Here is a 22,672-nt window from a genome sequence, read left to right on the forward strand (position 1 = left end):
TGGGGGCAAAAATAACCAGATGCCGTATAAAAAAATACCATATTTTCAAATTTTAATCACACAGTCGTGGTGCTTCCAAGGTGTATGTAAGCTCCAGATCAACACAGAGACAACAGCAGATATACTCAATTTAGCTTTAATTGAGTCAAGGCGCGCATGTCACATTAAAGCAAAATGTGTATGTGCACATATATTACACGTATATCATGGTGACCTAATATAAATTTACCCATGAGTTCATTTATGAGAAATCTGGGCTTGTTTAGTTGAACACAAAGCAATAATTCAGTTATATTGGTAGTAACAGCTGAAAACACAGTGGACCTCTTGTGCACAGGCATTTGATTGCACTTCTTGTTACTAACGTTGTTGACGGGGAGAAACAAAAGCATCCATCTATCCAGTTTGGAATGAAAAACACTTAGCCATACTGCCTAAAGTCATCTGGGATTGGTTCCAGCATCCCTTGAGGGGTTAAAGTGTTTCAGAAAATGGATAGGTGGTCTGGACTCACAGGTCTAATTTAAATGAGAAAAGTCATTTTATGCTCATATCATTTGCACCGGAAAACCCTGTTAGCCCTGAGCTTTTCCTTACTTTGAGTTTAACATGGATGTGTAGGTCTTGGATGGACAGCCATCTTTAATATCAGGCCTTCTATAGGCCTGCGAGTTGACAACTCATTTGCCATAACTCCGCTTGAAGCTCAGGGTCATAGGAGTCTTTGGCCGATTGTCTCTTTTCGCCGTTATAGAGGTAGCAACCACCCACCCCTTCCATCTCCGAGGCAGCTGCAGCATACATGATGATCGAGGCACCTTCTGCCGGAGTCTGAGAGAGTAAACAAAAGAAAGTTTATTTCACACAATTTTGAAAGGTTACTTTTGGTCTAGCTAGGATCACATACAATGTAGTTCTTTTTATTTTCTCTTTTGACTAAAGATGGGAAAATGAAGCTTCATGAAGCACATGTGATATTTTTGACTCCACCAGGTTAGTGCAAAGTGCAAAGGAAATGTCTTAAAAATCCACTGCATCTTTAAACCAAGAGTGCCATTTAGGAGTCAAACTATCAAATGTGCTTCATGAAGCTTCACTTGCCCATCACTACATTTGACACGTGTTTTTTTTTAATTTATTTTTATTTTTTTTGGGGGGGAGAGGGTGACGTGTAGCCTGTAGTACCCTGAACAAAGTCTTTGCAAATGGCTTTTTGAGTGCCTGCGCAAGGCTCCACAGGTTGTTGTAGAGCGCCGTGTCCACCATCCCTGGATCCACGGCGTTGACCATCACCGGGAAACCTTGGTTGTCATCTGCTCTTGTAGGTAGTAAGTGAAAAGGACTAAGGCAAGTTTACTTTGGGCGTAGGCACCATGGGAGCTGTAGCTTAACCTGGCAAGGGAGAAAAAAAAAGACCAGAGATTTTGTACTATTTTTACATTTAGGAACGAAACATGTTCACTTCCAGAATTAAACAAGGCAAGCATTTACCTCCTGTTGAGATCCTTCATGTGTATAACCCCCGCATAGTGTGTTGCGGAGGACATGTTGACGATTCGGGAAGAGTTGCCCAGATTTCCTGATTTCTTCAGTAAATCAAGCAGCAGGTTGGTCAGTAGGAAGTGGCCGAGGTAGTTGAGGGAAAAGTGGGCTTCAAAACCATCTTCTGTCTGCATCTCGGGGACCAACATGGTTCCAGCTATGCGCAGGGACACATGCAAGATGTCATCATCTTTTCTTGTAAAAATGAATAGAATGCTATTTATCAGTTTGAATACTTTGCCCAAAAAAACAAAACCCATACCAAAACACGAATCAGCATTGCAAACGACATTTGTACCGCAATGAGTAGAATTGAAATTACCATGATTTTCAGTATACAAAATTGTTTACAACATGAATTTCATTCAAATGTTACGGTCGAGATGGGATGTACATGACAATTATAGTAAATATAGTAAATGGTAGTATATTTTTCATAACATTAAAGGCCTACTTCTTCTTTTCCTTTCAGCTTTTCCCTTGAAGGGGTCGCCACAGCGAATCAGTGTCCTCCACCTTCAGAGGTTTGATTGGCATGTTAAAGGCCTACTCCTAAAAATACTACTATAAAACCTGGTGAAGTCAAAAATATCACGTGCTTCATGAAGCTTCATTTTCCCATCTTTAGTCAAAAGGCCTACTACTATAAAATTTGATGATCTGTTTCTTCCCTCAAGGGTCACAGGGGGTGCCGGAGCCTATATGAGCTATCTTTGGGCAGTAGGCGGGGACACCTTAAACTGGTTGCCAGCCAATCGCAGGCCATACAGAGAAAAATAACCAACCATTCAAGGTCACAATCACAGTTAGGGACGATTTCGAGTGTTCAATTAATCTGTCATGTATATTTTTGGAATGCAGGAGGAAACTGAAATACCCGCAGAAAACCCACGCAGGTACGGGTACGACATACAAACTTCCGCACAGGAAGGCCCTGAATCCAACTCTGCACTTCTGAACTGTTATGTTACTACTCAACCCTCGTTTACTGAAATAACCCCCTTCTCCCAAAGAAAAACATAAAAACGAATTAATTAACTAACTACTAATTAATTATTTTAAAAATACATGACACACACACACACTAAACCACCTACCATTATTCACCAGAAGATGCAGAGGAAGCCCTCGGCCTTTGAAGGTTTTGACAAAATTCTGGACTGAATTCAGGGAAGTCAAATCCAGAAAGAGAAACTCCGCTAGAAATTTGATGACAAGTTAGATTAACAAAAGGAGCATCCACGCAGGCAGGTCCAGAAGTGACACACATGATATATGGACACGCTGTACGACAACTTCAAATTGGGTGTTTAGGAAATGAATCTCTCTTGTGGTCAATGTATAAAATAATTACCTTTTCCCTCTTTGCATTCTTCCTGAATCGTCTTTGCGGCGGCTAAGCCCTCTTCTTTTTCATTGCCGGCTGGAGATGAATGACAGAAGGGTCATTAAAAGTCATAAAGGTCTCTTTTAGCCATTTAGAATTCATCAAAGTATGTATTCATATCAAAATATACAAGATCTCAAGGCTTTACTAGTAATTGCTTCCGGTTATGATTTCTGAAATGCAAATACAGTAAAGTCTCGTTATATCGATATCTGTTATATCGATAGTACTGCTTATTACGATACTATTTCTATGCACGCACGGAGAAAATTACATGCCCGCAGGATCGGATATATCGATAGTCCGGTTATATAGATATTTTTTCAGACTCCCGAGAATATCGATAGAATATTTTTTTTTTTATGTAGAAAATCGCCATTTGAGAAAATTGGGGGCTCATTCAATTACTCGTGTAGTAAGTTGCTATTCCTGATTCGGCCTCTAGATGGGAGCACATAAACGCAGATAACTGCTACTGCCCAATGTTTAGATTTAGACGTTATTAATTTTAGAAGGGAGGCTGCGGACGGGATGAAAATTGACCAGGGGCAACATTTGGCCCCCAGGCTGGACTTTGGACATGTGTGGGATATTATGTCAGGATTGACACTATAAAATAAAAACAAACGTAAAGGTTAAGCTGCTGAGTGCAAACGGACTCGACAGAAGCCTACCGATAATGACATGCATGCCAAGTCTTGCCAGGTGTTTTGCCGTCTCATAACCCATTCCTCTGGTTCCACCAGTGACAATGCCCACTCTTCCGTTCTGCTTCTGCAGGACTGTAAGACAAGAGACGGTACAAAATGAGCACACAATGATATTAAATGTTCTTTTCGGTTGACAGAATGTTTCTAATTGGATGAGGGTGTTTGGGATACGTGTGTGAATGGGAGGGTTAACAGGCTTTAAATCTCTTGCAAAGCAGAACCGCTATTCACAAAAAGGCTGTAAGTAATCCACAAAAGCTGCTTTGTAAGAAAAGCAAAAATCTGTCTCGAGATGTGCAAAACTGATCTGAGACGGACCGCAAAAAAAGACTCCCAGCTGTAATCATAGCAAAAGATGGTTCTGTAAAATATTACTTTGGGGGGGAGGAGAATTTGGTATGCCCCATTTTTTTCAAGTTGGGTTTTTTTCCTCCAAGAAAAGTTTAAAATATAAACACAATTTCGCTTCACTTCTTGAATGTGTCCAACTTGTTTAAAGTTTGAAATGTGGTGTCTCTCTCACTTTCGACCCGACTCTCACTCTAACTCTCTGTCCCTCTCCAGTCTTCCCCCTCTCTAGCTCTCTTTCTCTCTAGCTTTCGGACTCTCTCTCTCTCTCTCTCTCTCTCTCTCTCTCTCTCTCTCTCTCTCTCTCTCTCTCTCTCTCTCTCTCTCTCTCTCTCTCTCTCTCTCTCTCTCTCTCTCTCTCTCTTTCTCAATCCTGAAAATTGTTCCTCACTAATCTGTTGTGATCAATTTTTCATGGTTTGGGATTAACCCATCGTAAGTATTTAAATAAGTAGCATTGTTGTCCAGATTATGAGCAATGAGTCCCCAGTTCATAATGCCCTTCCTTGTGAGGCTCACATGCTGCACCACAATTTTTTTGCTCTTCTTTTTTCAACTCCTTTCGCCACTTCGCCAGTTTGACCTTTCACAAAGAATCCGATTATGTAAAGAACAAACTATGTAGGACAGATTGCATTAAAAAAAAAAAAATGTTTCGAGATTCGACCTCTCTTTGGCTGCATGCAGTATGTGAATGATATTACTGTAATTTTCAATTTAAGACTATTCAATACCATTTAGAATTAAAATTTTAACCCCGGCAAAATGCATCCATATTGTCTTAAATGACTCTTCTGTACAAGTAATATGCATCAACTCTCTTAAAGGCCTTCAGGGCAATTTAATAATACAAATTTAAAACTATTTTGTGTGAAGAAGTCCAAGTTTTAAATTATCGAACTAGGTGTCATAATTATCACAGACAAGCAAATATTAGATTATGTATTTATTAGATTTTAGGAGAGTGAATGTTTTTTGTACCAAAAGAAATGAGTGAATCATACTTCTACTTCTGCAATTATTTTTAGACAACTATCGGTGAGTACATAAATTAGTGGTTTTGTCATCTCTGCCTTATCATAATACAGCAATGGGTGGAAGAAATGACAGTAGTCCAAAATAAAAGAGAATATTTCTCGTTTACTTTAAAGTTTGGAACGCCAACAAAAATATCATGAACGCCATTTATTCAGAATACTAATATTGAGTAATATACAGCAAATAAAAACTACAATTTATTCTATTTTCTTAAATGAGCCGATGAATTTAATAAATAATAATACAACCAACCTGGTAGGGTAAAAGATCTGTTGAACATCTGGTAGATGAGAACTCTGATTCCACAGTAGTACAATTTCAGTAAAGGCACTAAAGTAGACAAGGGATTCATGATTCCTCTTCCTGCCTTTCCAGCGACCGACTATGTGTGCAGTACCATCTATCGCCTGGGTGGAAACAAAAATATTCTCGCATTAGTTCCGCCCCCGAAGTATAGACGTCACTGAGCGTCAGAGGCGACAGGAATTTTTCCATCCATTGCAGATTTAAAACCAAAATTGAGTTGATCATGTTTTTTTTTTTAACTTGGATGACAAGTTATTAAAAGCGAGAGAAAAGGCACATTTTAATTGTAAATGTGAACTTGTCAGATCAAAGAACGATGTTCCACTTGGCAATTCAGTCTGTCCTCAGTCATTGTTCCCCCTGTTCCCACTTATCCTGTAGGATGTTCCAAACAGGTGTTTGATAAGCAACAAAAAATAATAATCAAGTGTACAATATACTTTGTCCCATAAAATTAAGACTCTTTTATTCAGAGTTTATTCTTGGAAAAACACTGTACTTCTCGGGATGTCACAGTGTTATCCACGGGTTAACGAATAAAGTTTTATTACTGACCGTTTCCAACGGAACTGACTTGATCACAAAGAATTCTTTTAGAACAGAGTACTGCACCGGTAATTGGGAATATCTTCAGGCAAACACTCGCAATTCCTTTAGCTATTCATTAGCTAGGGTGGCTTTTTTGGCGCACATGGATCAGAATGAATTGACATTATACTGTACACATTACGTGGTGAGGTTATTTTTACCCGAGGGTATATTTGCTGATGAAGGATACTGTTTCTGTGGTTCTGAAGTTTAAAAAGAACCCAAAGGAATTGTTCCGCTACTGATGAGAATTTCCCTTCAAGCACTTATGTAATACAGTTTTGAATCGTGGATTTCATTTCATTCTGCTTTTAACCGCCAGGTGGGAGTAGAGGTTAATTTTCAATCTCTTGCTCCACATTCGTAACGTTTCAAAATACTCAACTGTGCGTCGTGACACTTACTTAAATCCAATTCTTTCGAAAAAAATATAAATCTTGTCCAACTCACTTGTCTTAGTCATTTTATTAGTCACAGAAACGTGAACGTGTTTTCTTTTAGAGGAACGCCCTGCCACACCCAACTGGTCCGGTACCAAGTTGACTCACGAGCGCTTTTGTAACTGGATACCGCTGAGCAGTCGTGTTATTGCCTGCGCGGCTCCCTGAAATATCCCAGAGCGAAATACACACCGGAACGACCTCCAACCGCATACCTGGTTTTTTTGGTTGTAACTTTCTTTCTTGTCTGGACACCGAAAAATCCGAGGAGATCGTACTTTTTTTGTCAACATGAAGTTTTGTCTGCTGCCCGCCTTACTTCTCTTAGCGACCGGGGCATTGACGCAGGACGGCAAGTTTCCAACCCGTTTTGTATTTTCGGGAGCGTAATTAATTATCCATTTGAAAGCCAACTTAATCGGTGTTTCATATTTTTGCAATGGTCTGGCCTCACATTAGTCGCCAAAGGACTCTTATTTAACGGGGCTCCAAAAACATATCTTGTTTTGCATGGAGCTTGAGTCACCGCCAAATATCAAAATGCCTGCTGACAGGAGATTGGTCTTAAATTTAACATCAGACATCGATGTGCTGAATAAACGATTTGATACAGTATTTATCGTGGAATACGACGAGAGTGCCCTCAGCACCCCTGAAATCTGGCCAAACAGACACAAGGGGGGTGGGGGATATTAACTCTTGAGGGGTGGGTGTTTCCGACAGTCCAAACCACCGAATCTGCCTTCATTTATTGCAGTATACTTTTAGCTCGAGTCACAATGGTGTCATTGTTTTTTTAACTAAATATCAATTTCAGAATAATTGAGTTGACTAATGTAGTAAATATTGTACCATAGCCATACAGGCGGGGTAACGTTTTTGAAGATGAAAACCTTGTATATTGATTGATGCAAAGGGCTACCAATTGCATGGACACTACTGAAGGTTATCGTATTATGATTCAACATCAATAATAATAATTATATAATAATACATGTCATTTATAAGCACCTTTGAAAACTCAAGGACACTTAACAGTGACAGGATAAGAACAAAGGGTACTCACGTAATGTATATGAAGATACATCATACAACATCACCAAGATTTTACAATTACAAGGAGACAGATGAATATCCATCCATTTTACATACCGCTTATTCCTCATTAGGGTCGTGCTGGAGCCTATCTCAGCTGTCTTCGGGCACGAGGCATGGAACACCCTGAATTGGTTGCCAGCCAAACGCAGGGCACACAACACATACAACAGTCACTCTCACACTCATACCTAGGGACAATTTGGAGTGGTCAATCTGACTGCCATGCATGTTTTAGACTGTGGGAGGAAACTCCAAAATGCAAACTCCACACAGGGAGGCCAGACTGGGACACGAACCGGCAACCTCTGCACTGTGAAGCTGGTGTGCTAACCACTTGACTACCGGGCCACCTTCAGATGAATACCTATTCAAGTTATTTTTCCCCTATACATCTCTGCCAATGTTCATATTTTTAAATGGTCACTTATGCAACAAAATCACAATTTACCATGATTGGCAAGTTCTTTTTTTTTTTAGAACAGACATGCAGGAGATGACCACATTGTGGTCCTTGGAGGTTATCAGTGGGCGATATATCCTGTGTATGTCAGTTATGTCCCGAATGTCTTCTTTCCAAACTCTCAGCTCAATTTTAGGTGACATTATCTTGAAAGAGTAAATATAGCTTAAAAGCATAAAATATAACCGGTAAGGCCATATTACAAGTTACAGTACAAACCGGTTTCATCAAAACAGGGTCACATTTTTGGTGCTCTTGTCAGCGGTTGTCAGGCTGGAAAATAAAACTGAATAAATGTTGCAAAACTGGCAAAGAAAGATAATATTGATTGAATTTAAACGCAAAAGTGCAGTTAGTTATCCTTTCTTCTCGCTGCAGTTACTCCAACGAGACAGTGTGGGTTGTCATGCTCTGCCCTATGCCTTTTTGTTTAGTTAAGATTATGGCAGAGGTGGTCAAAGTTCATCTTGGCACATATGTTTTAAAGACAATAACTAATTTGTTTGGATTTGTAGGTACAAAAAGTAATTCGGAATAATTATATGAATAGTATATTAATACAATGCAGCACTGAATGTAGTTTTTTTTTAATTGTCTCTCTCTTACAGGATTTGATCTGTTTGATGCTCTGGATGACGTAGGTGAGTTGTTCTGTCTTTAGCTGTTTGTTTTTTTTAAATGGCTTCAAGAAACATACAGTTTTTTACTTCTAATCAATAATATCTAATTGGTCTTCTAATCAATAACTTTTATCCATGGGTGTAAATGGGACACACACACACACACACACACACACACACACACACACACACACACACACACACACACACACACACACACACACACACACACACACACACACACACACACACACACACACACACAGTATATGTGCAAAAGGTCATATTACATTTTATGATCAATTCATATCGACATTGTCTCAAAAGTGCAGATGTGAAACGATGCCCGGACATAGGCGACAGATTCAGAACACTTGTTTGTTTCTGTTCTTTCTAGAGCCAACTCCGCCAAAACCCAAAGAACAACCAAAAGTCCCAGCGAATCCTGATTTTGATGGTTTGTAACCTTTTTTTGGGGTGTTAGCAAGTGTAAAAAATATTTTGGGGGCCTTATTATTTAAAGAGGATCAAAATCACAAATGCAAGAATATTGATATAAACTGTGGAAGTATGTTAAGGTGGTGGATTATTTATGTATTTATTTTTATCTACCGTTTTTTTCATAGTTTGGTCGGGGGTGCGACTTATGAATCGGAGCGACTTATATATGCTTTTTTATATTACTGTATATCATTTCACATGTTATTTTCACATTAAACCGCAAGAGCGCAGAGAAGAGGAAGTGGCGCCTTGTCTACCTGCCGAGTTGGGGGAGTTATTTAAAAGTGACACAGAGGATGAAGATTTCCTTGGATTTGGTGATTTGGAGTAAAACCTGATATTTTGGTAAACTTGTTAGCATGTTCTTTGTGCTAGAGTTATCTGAATAACTCTTGTAAAAGACTGTTCTAGGTTACCAAAAAGGAGGTATGTCCATCGGAGTTGCGTAGAGCGAGAGCTGCGGTGTTATGTTGGAAAAAAAAGAAGTGAAACGGAGCCTGATGTTCTCTATTTTATTTTATTTTAATTTATTTATTTTAAATTGCTTTTCAAGATGACATGTATGTTGTTTGGTGTTGGATTTTATCAAATACATTTTCCCCAAAAATGCGACTTATCCTCCAGTGCGACCTATATGGGTTTTTTTCTTCTTAATTATGCATTTTTTGGCTGGTGCAACCTATAATCCGGAGCGACGTATCATCCAAAAAATACGGTATTTGTTGAATCCGGCTGGATAGTTGACATTTGAAAATATGCGGTCTACATTATTCAAAGTGTGTAAGAAAAATTCCAGGACTGTTGTCACAAAAGCTATTTCAGAACAATTTCACACCCAACAGTCAACAAATTTCCCCCTTCACGTGGGACCTGATCGACCAGCACGTCTACAAAGAGCTCATCCACTTTTTTTTTTGTTCAGCGGGGGAGAAAAGGCGAGACTTTTGTCATGATAATACACGGCTGCTCTGCCTTGATCCCTACAACAGCTTCATACTTGTCGCTGTACTAGGTGACCTCCCGTGTAGAGCTTGTGTGTTGCCTTCACTTGATTTCTCTACATGTGATAACTGTTGTTTGACATCATCTAGGATTGGGTCCATTTTAATCTGCAGCTCTCATGGTGCATTATTTGTATTTTTGTTTGTTGTTATTTAGCTTATGCCAAACTGACATCAAAAGTCTTATTATTTTCTCCCCATAGGTGGTCTGGACCTTTCAGATGCCTTTGGACCAGGTAAAATATACAGTTGCTATCAATACGTGTCTATGCTGAGCCTATATGTCCCGAAAATGGACAATAATCTATCAGCATTCTAGATTGACTTTCGTGTTTGTGTTTTTATGTGCACATTCTGCATTCTAAGCAGTGTTTTGGAGTAGCAAAATTAAATAAACAAAAAGTTAACTGAATAAATTAATAAAAAGAGATTTTTTTTTGTCAAAGTCCCATGCACTAATATCCAAATTTGTCCAGTGGTTGATGCTAAACATAAGTCAACATAAATTATGACATGGTTTTAAGTTTAACATCATTTGAAAGGTAAAAAAAAAATGGCCATATAAAACAAGCGGATTATTTTTTTCTGACTCGTCATTCAAGCACCTATTCACGTTGTGGTTGCTACTAGTCAAAGAAAAGCTTAGAAAAAAAGGCTAAAGGGCTGCGTGACTGCTAAAACTTTGCAAGGAGGATGATTTGCACGAGTAAGCTCTCACACCCATTCGAAATACTCTTCCAGATTTTGCACTGCCAAGCGTAAAACTTTGTTGAAGTGATCGACTTAGCCAATTTTATCCTTAAATTTGGGCCCGCGAAGGCTCCAAGCGCTTGGTGGAGGTGGCGGCCCAGGATTATTCGTATCCATTTCAAACATTACTAAATGTACAACAGAATGAAAGATAACACAATAGCAATTCAACTTACATCCTGTTCTGTATTTATTTATACTCTGAATTGATTGATTTTTTGAAATCATTATGATTTCTGTTGATACTTTTTTGCACCCTGTGTATTGTGTATCTGTATGAATCTGCAGTTAAAATCTGACCGAATCCCTAACATTACATGTTTGCTGAGAGTTATATGTTGTTAAAGCCAAACCTGCTGAAACCATTTTACCTTTTTTTTTTTAAAGCACCTCTTTTCTACATATACTCTGCTGACTACGTTCCCACCCCGATAATGTTCATACACTGTATTCCAAAGTCCCGATTTCAGGTCATTCATCTTTCATTCGCCGAGTTTGCTACCAGTGAACACCTTTATAACGTAAGCTTTGAGCAGATTCTTCCCACAAAATATTAAAAAGGCCTTAATTGCAACGAACTGTGGGAAGCTAACTGCCGCCGCGACTTAGTTTAAGAACAAAACGTAAAGTGCAGGATTGCCCTCGTAACTAAGCAACGCTCCGGACCCTGACCGAAAAAAAAGACACATTGTAGCAGTCCTTCCATCACGTCAATGTATTTTGCTGTACCTGTTTGGTCTGAAAACCTCGTGTTGCACCCAAAAGCCACCAGAAGAGGGCATCCAAGCTCCATGGAAGGAATTCATCAGCCTGTGGAAACGGGCTGATTCATTCCTCACAGGAGCTGGTCGCCATTTTTCCTGCCTCTTTTCTGGGACGCTACATTGCAGTCCAGATGCCTCAAAATGACACTGAATAAATTCTTTAATCGATTGCAAACGTGTATGCTTTCCTCTTCAGAACTATTTGAATCATATTCATAACTGGATGTGTAACAAGAAAGCATATTCTCCGAATCTGAAGCCATTGTTTTGATTCTCCAGCAATGCAAGACGTCTTGGCGTGACATCACGAACTGGGGGCGGGACTTTCTGAAAATGCCCAATTCGCAGCCCAATTTTTTTTGCAGATTTTGGACACTAAGTCATTTTTATTGGTGTTTTGCATTCGAATAAAAATATCATACTGCGTGTTTTGGGTATTTTAGATGCTATAAAACGTTTTTCTGATGTCAGTTAAGAAACAAAAAAGTGACGTCAGTTGTCCTTTAATTCTTAATTATATCAATTAAATGTTGAAGTAAAAGATTAGATGCTGACCATATTTTTTTTTTCAAGATGAACCAGAAGAGAAACCTAAGAAGCCTCAGCCTAACCCCGGAAATTCTGGTAAAGTGAGCCCTCTTTTTTTGTCTGAGAACAAAAAAAATCACAATGACAAAAGCAGCCTTTACTTTTGTGTCACTATTGAGTTGGCCTCACTGGTATTTTTGTGTACAGATGGCTTCGGATTTGACCTCGAGGATGCTCTAAATCCAGGTAACGCTTGTACTGTTGGTTCCTCATCATTATTCAATGTTTCCTTTGACAAGTGGAATCTTTAACTTAACGTTGATTCCACACTTCAAAAATAACGGCTCAAGTCAATCCTGAAGGGCCGCCTCATCGTCAAACGACATTTTATGCCCATGATGAGCGTACATCAAAATGAAATGTTACAGGTTTCCTCCAATTCATTCCTTTTTTTGGTCTTTTTTTTTATAAGACCCAAATGCCAAACCTGACAGACCTGCGGTCAATCCACAAAAGCCCAGTGGAGGTGAGTTTGGAAGCAACATGTTGTTTTTTTTTTGCACGCCAAGTCTGTTTTGTCTTCAATAATAAAGTTATTTGGGTAATTCTCCATAGGTGGTGGCAGCTTTGATGACAAAGACTTATTTGATATCGGGGATGACGGAAACTACAAGCCCGATGGAGGTAAGACGTCTTCTGGAAACGCTTCACGTTTTAAATATAATTAACATAAGATTTTTTTAAATACTTTCTGAGATTTTAACTCATTCCCTGCCATTGCCGAATTAATTTTCTTACGGGGGTGCCGATAAAGCGCTGATCAGACCTCTGGCAATGCTTTTCCCTCCCAAGAGAGGGCAGCATTTGCTTTTTGTACAGCCGCCCCCATTTCCATTTCAGATAACCCCAGACCCATATAATTTAGGAATTAAGTCTTTTTTTCTGATGAAAGAAGAAAGTCTAAGGCAGGGGTGTCAAAGTCATTTTTTGCCGCGGGCCACATTGTAGTTATGGTTTCCTCTCGAGGGCCGTTATGAATTTGGGGAACCCATTAGAATGTTTAAATCCCTTCAAATATTACATATAGAGCACACAGCAAATTAATGAATAACTCGTTTTCAAATCTGAAGTCAAGAATAATGACTTTTATTGTGGTTGACATCCAAAAATATGAAATTTTGGCTCAGATTTTAGCAATCATCATGGAATTTAACAAGTTTGATTTGCTTTCGCGGGCCGAAAAAAATGATGTGGTGGGCCGGATTTGGCCCGCGGGCCTTGACTTTGACACCTGTGGTCTAAGGTTTCTTACGCTGCATTTAATGTTTATGTAGTCCTCAAAGTCAATATTCTGAGGGTCCTGAAATTTGAGTGAAAATGACAAAAACCCTGGCACTGGAGTGGACACATTTTGCACATCATCTGGCAGTGGATGAGTTAATTATAATTAACATTTGTTTTTTTTTCAATACTTAACTTACATGTGCCTTTCTGCTTTAACCTTAGGTCGTCCGGGAGATTCCGGCTATAACTATGACAGTAAGTGTATTCTTGCAAACAAATGACTTTTTTTTGCAGGTACAGTCAAAGTGAAAAGTTCTCACGAAAAAGTGGAGCAGCTGTTCCAATGCGGCACACATCACGCCGGGTCTATTCATAATCTATTGCACATCACATGTTTAGGGATGCAATGTCAATTTCCACCCTCTTATATTTGGGAGGTGCTGTGAAATTCCGCCTCGAGGAGACTGTAATGCTGACTGACTCACAAACATATGGGACAAAAAAAAAACTAATCACTGTGCCTCGATTAACCAAATCTTCTATGCGATTATTAACTAATTAATTATCTTTCCATCTTTCCAGATGGTGCTGATCAACCTCAAGGTAACTCAATGCTCTGCTTCTTTTTTTTAACTTCCTGTTTTTGGTCTGGATACTTTATGACTTCTGCTGGGATCCTGAAATCGCCCATCAAGCCCATGCATGAATCATCATTCCTGTTTCCTGTGTTAAATTAAGACAATGGGCTGTTTTGCTTTCCACTCCATTTCGGCCCTTGTGGTCGTCCATTGACTGCTCAGTGAGCCTATTGACTTCTTGCGTGTGAGGTGTACAACATCTCGTCCGCGGGCACAAAGTCAATGTACATTTCCTAACATTTTTTTAAACCTCATTCACTGCTAGACGATGTGCAAAAATGTGTCCATGCCAGTGCCAGGGTTTTTGTCATTTTCAATTAAATTGCAGGATCCACTGAATATTGAGTTTCAGGACAACATAAAAAATACAATACATATTGATTTATATAGGGCTTTAACAACAGCTGAAGCTGTAACAAAGCGCTTAACATGGACAACTATCATACACAGGAAATAAAGCAGCCACAAAGATAGTAGAAAACACAAGGGAGTAAAACTAAAATCAAGTCTGAATCATGCTGAGTCAAATGCAAGCGAGTTTAACATTCAATTTAGCATAAGAAACCTTATAACTCCCTTCCTTCGTCAGAAAAAAAAGTTAATTCCTAAGTTATATGGGTCTGGAGTTATCTGAACATGAAATGGGGGTGGCTGTACAAAATACAATAGAATCCATACATGTTTACATAGTGCTTTAACAGCAGCTGAAGCTGTAACAAAGCGCTAACATGGAGACAAGGCAAATGCTGCCCCCTCGTGGGAGGGAAAAACATTGCCAGAGGTCTGACCAGGGCTTTATCGGCACCCACGCAAGAAAAAACAAAACCCAAACAAATTCGGGAACGGCGGTCCGCGTCATGGTTTTCAATTACCAAATAAATTGGGAAACGGGAGTGAATGAGTTAATGAACTGTTGTACCAGCGTAGTAAAAGGGTTTTGGTCACGAAACATCGTTGAATTTTCACGTCATATCTTGTAATAATCGTTGATTATTACAAAAAGACATTGACACAATAGCAACATGTGTCAAGTGAAAACAATAAATAAAAGGAGTGTCGCTGGTGCACCTTCTACTATTTAATCAGCAGTCCAAACACACAATTACAAGATGGGAGCGCTCGCAAACAGGTACAACGGACAAAATTCCCATTCAGACATTCACACGGAGATTAATTGGCTTTGTTAGCGAATGTCGCTCACCAGGCCACGCCCCCTTGAAGCGCCATAGCTCAGGTGTACGCTTGCCGTTGTTGCCATATGTTATCACAAGTAATTACACCCAATGAATGTTCTGTTTTTGTTGTGGGGCATTGGAACAGAAGGAATGGAGTCATAGGCTCGGATCGTGAAATCGTCAACATTTTAACTTGGCGAATACATTGTTTGACTTGATAGCCAACATTTGCTCGCTGCGGGGACAAAATCAAGATGTGTGTTGTGGTAGTTGTGGTGATGTGTCCCGTTGGCGGTTTGGAGGGAGACCTTGAAGATGCGGCGGCTTTTTAAAACCGGTTTTCAACCTCATTTTGACTCAGCATTGTCATGATTTGCAAGGTGGTGGTGGTGGTGGTGCACCCCAAAAATGCAGGTAGGAGCTAGGAGCAGGGTGTATTTGACAAATTGTATTAAATAAGTCAGCAGGAACAAAATCTCAAACAACAAAGTCATTAGAACAGATTAGTCCAAAGTAGCAAATAAAACCATGAGTTAAAGGACAACCGACGTCTCCGGACAAGTTGTGTCCATAATTTGTAAAATGACTTCAAATGACTTCTACTGAGCGTATTTTAATAAGATTCCACTGCATATAGCTATATTTTACGTTCAGGAAGTCTTGTTTTTGAGTTGGTGACGAGTCCTAACGTGACGTCAGAAAAGGACCGTCTCCTGACGTAAAAAAGATGCATTGTAGCGTCTTTCCATCACGTCAATGTATTTTGCTGTACTGTATTTTTTTTTTTTAAACGTGTGTTACATCCAAAAGCCGCCAGCAGAGGGAGTCCAAGCTCCGTGGAAATCATTTATCAGCCTGTGGAAACGGGCTGATTCATTCCTCACAGATCGGTGGCCATTTTGTTGCTTCTTTTTGGGTGAGACATTCCCCCCTGCCCATTTGCCTCAAAATGACACGGAATAAATTCTTTAATCGATTGCAAACATGTATGCTTTCCTCTTCAGAACTATTTGAATCATATTCATAACTGGAGGTGTAACAAGAAAGTGTATTATCAGAATCTGAAGCCATTGTTTTGATTCTCAAGCAATGCAAGACGTCTTGGTGTGACGTCACGAACTGGGGGCGGGGCTGTCTGAAAATGCCCAATTCGCAGCTCAATTTTTTTGCAGATTTTTGACACTTTAAGTCATTTGTATTGGTGTTTTGCATTTGAATAAAAATATCATACTGCGTGTTTTGGGTATTTTAGATGCTATAAAACGTTTTTCTGATGTCAGTTAAAAAACAAAAAAGTGACGTCGGTTGCCCTTTAAAACATGACAAGACAAAACAAACCTGACATGGATGTGCCGGTAGTCCTTTTACAGTAACTGCCACTGATTAAAATGACCCGTGCAGCTGCAGACGGGGCCCGACATTGCCACCTGTTGTTCGCAAACTGAAACGTGACAAGCATGAGATGTTGTTTATGCGCTTTTGTCTGTCTTGGTTATTAATTGTTTGTTGTTGTCAGAATTATTTTTGCTCCACGTCGGGCACTTTGTATACGCCGGTGGTTGTTTTAAGGTACTCGAGAAAATAGAGTTGAGTTGAGCCACACTTGGTTGAGTCTGTCTGGCTAAAACTATGCCGCAATTTTGTGTTGTTGCAGATCCGGACCTTCCGTGGCAACAAATCCTGAAGATGCTAAATTATAACATGCCCGAGGAAATCATTATGTGGATGTCCAATCTAAAAAAGACTTTGGTACCCCTCTTAGAGAGGCTCTTGGAGCTTTTGCGGGTTATGCCCTGATTGTCCAGTTGTTCTCCTGAGAAAAATAGCTTTTGGGTTTTCTACTACGGTACTTGAATCTGATGCGATGATCTCGAGGATCGTCAAATAGAAACTGACTTGTTCGCACATTGTTTCACTTTTGTGGGATTGATCCAGGGAATTCTCTGTTCTTTGTATTTACATGTTTTTATTTTCCCAACAATTCGCCACTTGAAATATTTGTTACGTCTACCTGAGAAGCTCTTTGGGCATTTCCAGTCTTGATAAAAACAACTGGCTAAACATAAACAGTCTCACTTGGTGCTAAACACATTTGCCGCTGACCGAAACGTGCCTCACCTGTCTCGTGTGTTGTTTTGCGGGGCTGAAAACGAGCAGGATTGCTTCCATTGCCCGGATATGGACACATGTTATGCTTTATGTACACTAGGGGGCGATGTACAGGTGACCAATGACGGACAGGAAACATTTAGTCATGCAAACGCCACTCCTCTGGTGTTTTAATTGGGATTAATTAATCAAGGTTAAAAAAGCTAAATGTGAATACAATTTGTCTGTGTAGGCTCTCAGTCGTACAGGAATGGTCGTACGAAGGTGTCAGACGTTTCGCTTCTTATCCAAGAAGCTTCGTCAGCAAACTAAAGTCTTACTGGTAGTTTCGGCCCTATATATTATCCCTACTGTCCAGACGTGGCGGTGCTCTCTGCTATGATTGGTTCCTGCTCTCAGGTTGGGGGGAGCTGACGTCTAATCCTTGCGGCTCCACTGATTGCTTCTATTGTCCTGACTGACAACTGGCCTGATTGCCCAATTTGCCCTGGTATCACCTCATCGGCATAACTAAGCCTATGTTGCCTAAGCAGTCTATTGTACGAACGATCCAAATTGATTGTTTGACAATAGACTGCTAAGGCAACATAGGCTTAGTTATGCTGATGAGGTGATAAAATGACAAAAACCCTGGCACTGGAGTGGACACTTTTTTGCACATCGTCTGTCAGTGAATGAATTAGTAAACAAGAATGGAATCATTAAAAAAAATAACATTCAGACGATCGGAAAAATATAACGTCACATAAAACGGCTAACCAGAGATCTGCATTGTGTAGTCTCCATGTAAATCTGGCTATTAATTATCGGCATTGGAATATTTTTTAAAAATGACATTCACAGGCTAGCCACAATCTAGCTGTGCAGTTATATATATCTATATGATATTTTAGTTATTTATGATATTCGCAATTAGTTGCCGGTACATGATGAGACATCTCATGCTCTTGTTTTGGGTCGATAAATTGTGATCGAAACCCTAACGATCTGCGCTCGTATGCAGATCGGTGCGTCTATACCTGTGAAGAGTCATCTGTTTAGGAAGTACAATGAGTCATGTGTATTGTATGCAGTGCATAAATAGGAAACAGGAATGGCTGCGGATGCCTATATGGACATTCAAGTCTCATGACAGGATGTTCTAGCTACCACAAGTTCCGTTGGGGCCCATAAAGCACGATATAACTGACAACACTGATTTTTTTTTCTGTCAACACCTCATGTCAAGACACACCCAGCACATTCCCATCATAGCTAGCATTAGCAATCAGTTCTTGGTTTGTCAAGTTGTCGTCATTCTAAGCACCGTTGTGCGTTCGAACAAAGGACATCCAGGTTCATGTAACATGGACGCCACCCAATGTCAAGGTGCCCAAACACACTGCAGGTTTGTAAACCAGCGTCATTACTAACAAATCATTGGAGATAATGGCGTTGGCTTGATTTGGATTTGAGATCAGCACAGCTTTCGAGTAGAAAATCAAGATTAAGGTGAATCCACACTTTTTCCACATCCGTTATGAGGGAGGGAAAAGAACAACAAATACATTTTGGCCCCCTGACAATTGAACACACTGTGGTGTGGTATAAAAAAAAAGTATATGATGCACTTGGGAATAATGCAAAGGGAGTCGTGATCATGAGCAAAAACGGGACAGCACGTGGACTAAATGGAAAATGCCGTGCACAAAAGCCACTAATGTTTTTGAAGTTGGAGGTGTCCCAAACGTTGAAATAAATCATTGTGGTGATTGCAATGTTTTCATTCACCGTATCCTGGTTTTCTCTGGTATTCGGTTAATTTTTATGACAGTATTTTTCTTGTTATTATTATTAACTAGTTCTTATTTTTCATAATCAACTCATTAATTTGTTTATTTGTTAATTTGTACAATGTTTTTGTATTTAATCTAGCTAGCTCGCTAGCGAGCTAGCTATCTAACTAACCCCATCTATCTAGCTACATATGACTATGTAGCTAACCAACTAGCTAGCCATCTAGCTAGCCATCTATCTAGCTAACGATCTATCTAGCTAGTCATCTATCCATCCATTCATTTACAGTATCTATTTAAAGTCAAGCTAGTGCTACGTTTAGGACTGCATTGAAATCAGATCTTCCACACGTCTGATAATCATCAAGTCAAAGTATAAGCAAATGTTTCCCAGGTTTTCTTACTTCAGTAGGTTACAATTGTTTTGTAATTTATCTATCTAGCTAGCGAGCTAGCTCTCTAACTAACTCCATCTCTATCTAGCTATGTCTCTATCTAGCTAGCCATCTATCTAGCTAACCATATAGCTAGCTAGCTCCACACGTCTGATAATCATCAAGTCAAAGTATAAGCAAATGACTCGGATTTGTGCGCCTGTTATACCGAATTTCCATTTGTCTTTGGCAGAGGCCGGTTCCGGAACAATCGCAGGAATCGTCAGCGCCATCGGGGTGGCGCTTTTAGGGGCCGCATCCAGTTACTTTGCTTACCAGAAGAAAAAATTGTGTTTTAAATTACAAGGAGGTACGAAAACTTTCGGACACAATTTGTTGCTTTGATGTGGTCGGCACACTCAAGGAGAGGACTAAGGACAAACAATTTGTGAGCAGGCGCTGACCCAGAGAGCGGGAAAGACCGGCATCCTGCGCAGTCTAACCCTCAAGGTAGGCGCTTTAATTTGCTAACTTCAAAATAGCAAGAGGGATCACAAATAGCTAACGTTGGTACAAACAATGGTCATTATTCTATCTATTAGCCAGCTAGCTAGCTTGTTATCTAGCTAGCTTTCTATCTATTTAAGTTACTTCCGGGTTCAGTGAAGCCAGATAGCTAGCTTGTTATCTAGCTAGCTAGATTTCTATCTATTTGAGTTTCTTCCGGGTTGAGTGAACGCTGGCGCGTGTGGCTGCCACTGCTCGACCAAAGAAAAAAAACGATCCTGTGACTGGAAAGTGACTTTGAGAGTTTTGAAAGGCGCTTAGAAATGAAATGGAAATGGATTATTATTATTATCAACAGCAAAATGAAGACTCAACTCCCTCCCTGCCCCCCCTCCGCCCCTTCCCCTTCCCACTGCCACACTCACCGAACTCTGAGTACACGCTACACGCTGTACTATCATCCTGAGCTCTATTTTTTGTTCTCTGGTTTTTTTTCTGCAATACCTCACTTCAACCCTTTTTTGTTGTTTGTTTTTGCATTACTACATTACCTCACTTTACATACGACACTACCTCACTTTACATTCAGAAATTACATGTATTGTCTGTTGTCAATTGTATGTCTATTTTAGCCACATTATAAGTGCCTTGCACGCTGGGTCCGAGAGGACATTAATTTCATCTGTACTGTATGTCATGCATATTAGCATATTTGACAATAAAGCTGACTTTGAGCTCAAGACGTTCCAGTAGGCTTTTCCTGACACATTGGTATCGGTAGTTACATCTTACATTACAAGCCATGGAGCCCAAGTCACAGGAAAAAAAGCCCACTAGAACAGCTGAACTTTAGCTAAACCTTGTTGGAGAATTCACAACTTGAGAAAGTAAATATTACAGCTATCCAAACGCCGTTCGGAATGATTGTGCTTGATGGTCTTTTCATTCTCGCTTCTTGATTTCAGTGTACAGCAATTTGCTCAGGACATCCTAAACGGCGGCCCTGGGCAAGAAGATGTTCCTCCTGGACGGAACAATGGGTCACTCTTGACGTACCAACGTTCTCCAAAAATGTCTGCTGCGTACCGGTTTGGCTTTCTTTGTTGGGGCAGAATATATTTTAGCGGCTTTATCAGTTATTTTATATTTTGTCGTTTGTAACGGTAATACCTCTTTCTGTACAGACACTTTTCGTTGTCATTTCAGAAGACTGTTAGATATAATGATATTTTTTTGCTATAATGCAAATGTCATCTATCATAACATGTTTTCTTTTTTTAAAAATTTTAATATGACGTTTTTTTTCCTTCCCCCCATATCAGTAATAGACATAAGTATTAAAAAACAGGGACGAAGCCAAAACTTTTTCGGTCAAGCCATATACAGTAAAGTGTCGTTATATCGATATTCTCGGGAGGCGGAAAAAATATCGATATAACCGGACTATCGATATATCCGATCCTGCGGCATGTACATTTTCTCCTCGCGTTCATAGAAATAGTATCGTAATAAGCAGTACTATCGATATAACCGATATCGATATAACGAGACTTTACTGTAAATGCAGTGTATACAGTACCTATACACTCTATTATGTTTTACAACACTACTTCGCCATGTAAACAATTTCTTATGTAACTCATTTGCTCAGCTACAAAAGGAAATCGTGCTTCGTGAAGTCCGCTTTGTCTCGGTTGTACGCGTGGTCTACAAGTCATTGTTTCACATCCACAGTCAGCGTTTCATGAAACAAAACATGCTCATAATGCAAGAAGTAACAAAGTCAATAGCTTTTGTTTTTGTTGCATCAAATTGAGCATACAGTGCCGTTTTCTTGGCAAATTTTCTTGCTTTTATGTATCATTTCAGTTTCTTTCGAGTTCGTGCATTGATTCACAAGATAACGGAGAATACGGCTTGCAGAAAAGGTTACCATTGGCCAACACGTAGCTCCGCCCCTGTTCAAAAACCCGGTGCATTTTTTTTAAAAAGGATAATGTGCTTATAGCAAGTAACTCATGTATGACAGCTTTTGTTGTTGCAGTGGTAGTAACTTTTTTTTTGGAACGCACTGACCTGATTTTTTTTCAAATTGCTGGCTGTTGTTGCGCTAATTTTATTTTATTTACAAACGAAATTTTGAAGCAAAAGTCACCATCAGGTACGTTATCGCTAAATTATCCGCTCGGGCATTGTGTGTTTTGCTCACAGTTTGAGAAAGGAGGAAATCGAATGCCAGGCTGGAACAAATTGAATGCATGAGATTTTGACGTGCGAATGAATGTACTGTAACGTGTGTTTACCTTTTTGGAATTAAAAGTGAAGGGCGAGATTTGTATTTGTGTCAACGCCTGACACTATTTTTATGATTTAACCTGCTTGTTGGATAAGAGTGGGAAAACCCAGCAGCATACACTTCACACAGCTGTTTCTGTGACTATAAAATGTTTTTTACACAGCCCTGAATTACAATTTGCAGCATCAAAGCTAAAGTGACACATTTTTTTGGAGACAACATTCAATTGACTCAGAAATCAGTTTCTGTCATATTTTATTCAATTCAACAATAAATAGTACAAAAAAAATACAATAAAAACAAGACAAGAATTGAAACCGCCGTGTTTCGCATATTCGGGGTCTCACATTTCTATTACGGAGACAAATAATTGAGGCATTGCATCTTTATCAGAAGATTTGTTGCCATATAATATGAATTGAATCACAGTACA

The 22,672-nt window shown here is 39.6% G+C and overlaps 2 protein-coding genes across 3 annotated transcripts; one reads left to right on the forward strand and one right to left on the reverse strand.

Annotated features, from left to right (window-relative positions):
• Positions 1-78: 78 nt before the first annotated feature.
• On the reverse strand, positions 79-8,455 carry dhrsx (dehydrogenase/reductase X-linked). Its single transcript, XM_089008970.1, is given in 9 exon segments — positions 79-831; positions 1,186-1,307; positions 1,310-1,392; positions 1,492-1,699; positions 2,640-2,741; positions 2,897-2,965; positions 3,604-3,711; positions 5,278-5,432; positions 7,512-8,455. Coding segments are annotated over 8 exon segments (966 nt in total). The 5' UTR covers positions 5,378-5,432; positions 7,512-8,455; the 3' UTR covers positions 79-657.
• cd99 (CD99 molecule) lies at positions 6,457-22,281 on the forward strand. Of its 2 annotated transcripts, XM_089008981.1 has the most exons (13): positions 6,465-6,711; positions 8,526-8,558; positions 8,935-8,994; positions 10,243-10,275; positions 12,127-12,177; positions 12,289-12,327; positions 12,554-12,607; positions 12,697-12,765; positions 13,588-13,620; positions 13,948-13,968; positions 19,690-19,806; positions 19,893-19,946; positions 20,909-22,281. In XM_089008981.1, the coding sequence occupies exons 1-13, from the start codon at positions 6,651-6,653 to the stop codon at positions 20,935-20,937; spliced, it is 654 nt and encodes a 217-aa protein (XP_088865107.1). In that variant the 5' UTR covers positions 6,465-6,650; the 3' UTR covers positions 20,938-22,281. The 2 variants fall into 2 exon arrangements, with proteins under 2 accessions (XP_088865114.1, XP_088865107.1); XM_089008988.1 differs by lacking the exons at positions 19,690-19,806; positions 19,893-19,946; positions 20,909-22,281 and adding an exon at positions 16,833-17,245 and having other exon boundaries at positions 6,457-6,711.
• The last annotated feature ends 391 nt before the right edge of the window (positions 22,282-22,672 follow it).

Source organism: Hippocampus bargibanti, linkage group LG01 (genome assembly GCF_051943395.1).
Source record: "Hippocampus bargibanti isolate YZ-2025 linkage group LG01, ASM5194339v1, whole genome shotgun sequence".
NCBI classification, from domain to species: Eukaryota; Metazoa; Chordata; class Actinopteri; order Syngnathiformes; family Syngnathidae; genus Hippocampus; species Hippocampus bargibanti.

What these genes read in the sequence shown, in the direction of transcription:
- cd99 (XM_089008981.1), top strand. Translation starts at nt 6,651, where the DNA reads ATGAAGTTTTGTCTGCTGCCCGCCTTACTTCTCTTAGCGACCGGGGCA. An exon ending in TTCCGGCTATAACTATGACA is followed by an intron (nt 13,621 to 13,947) that starts GTAAGTGTATTC and finishes CCATCTTTCCAG; the next exon opens with ATGGTGCTGATCAACCTCAA. An exon ending in GTGTTTTAAATTACAAGGAG is followed by an intron (nt 19,807 to 19,892) that starts GTACGAAAACTT and finishes ATTTGTGAGCAG; the next exon opens with GCGCTGACCCAGAGAGCGGG.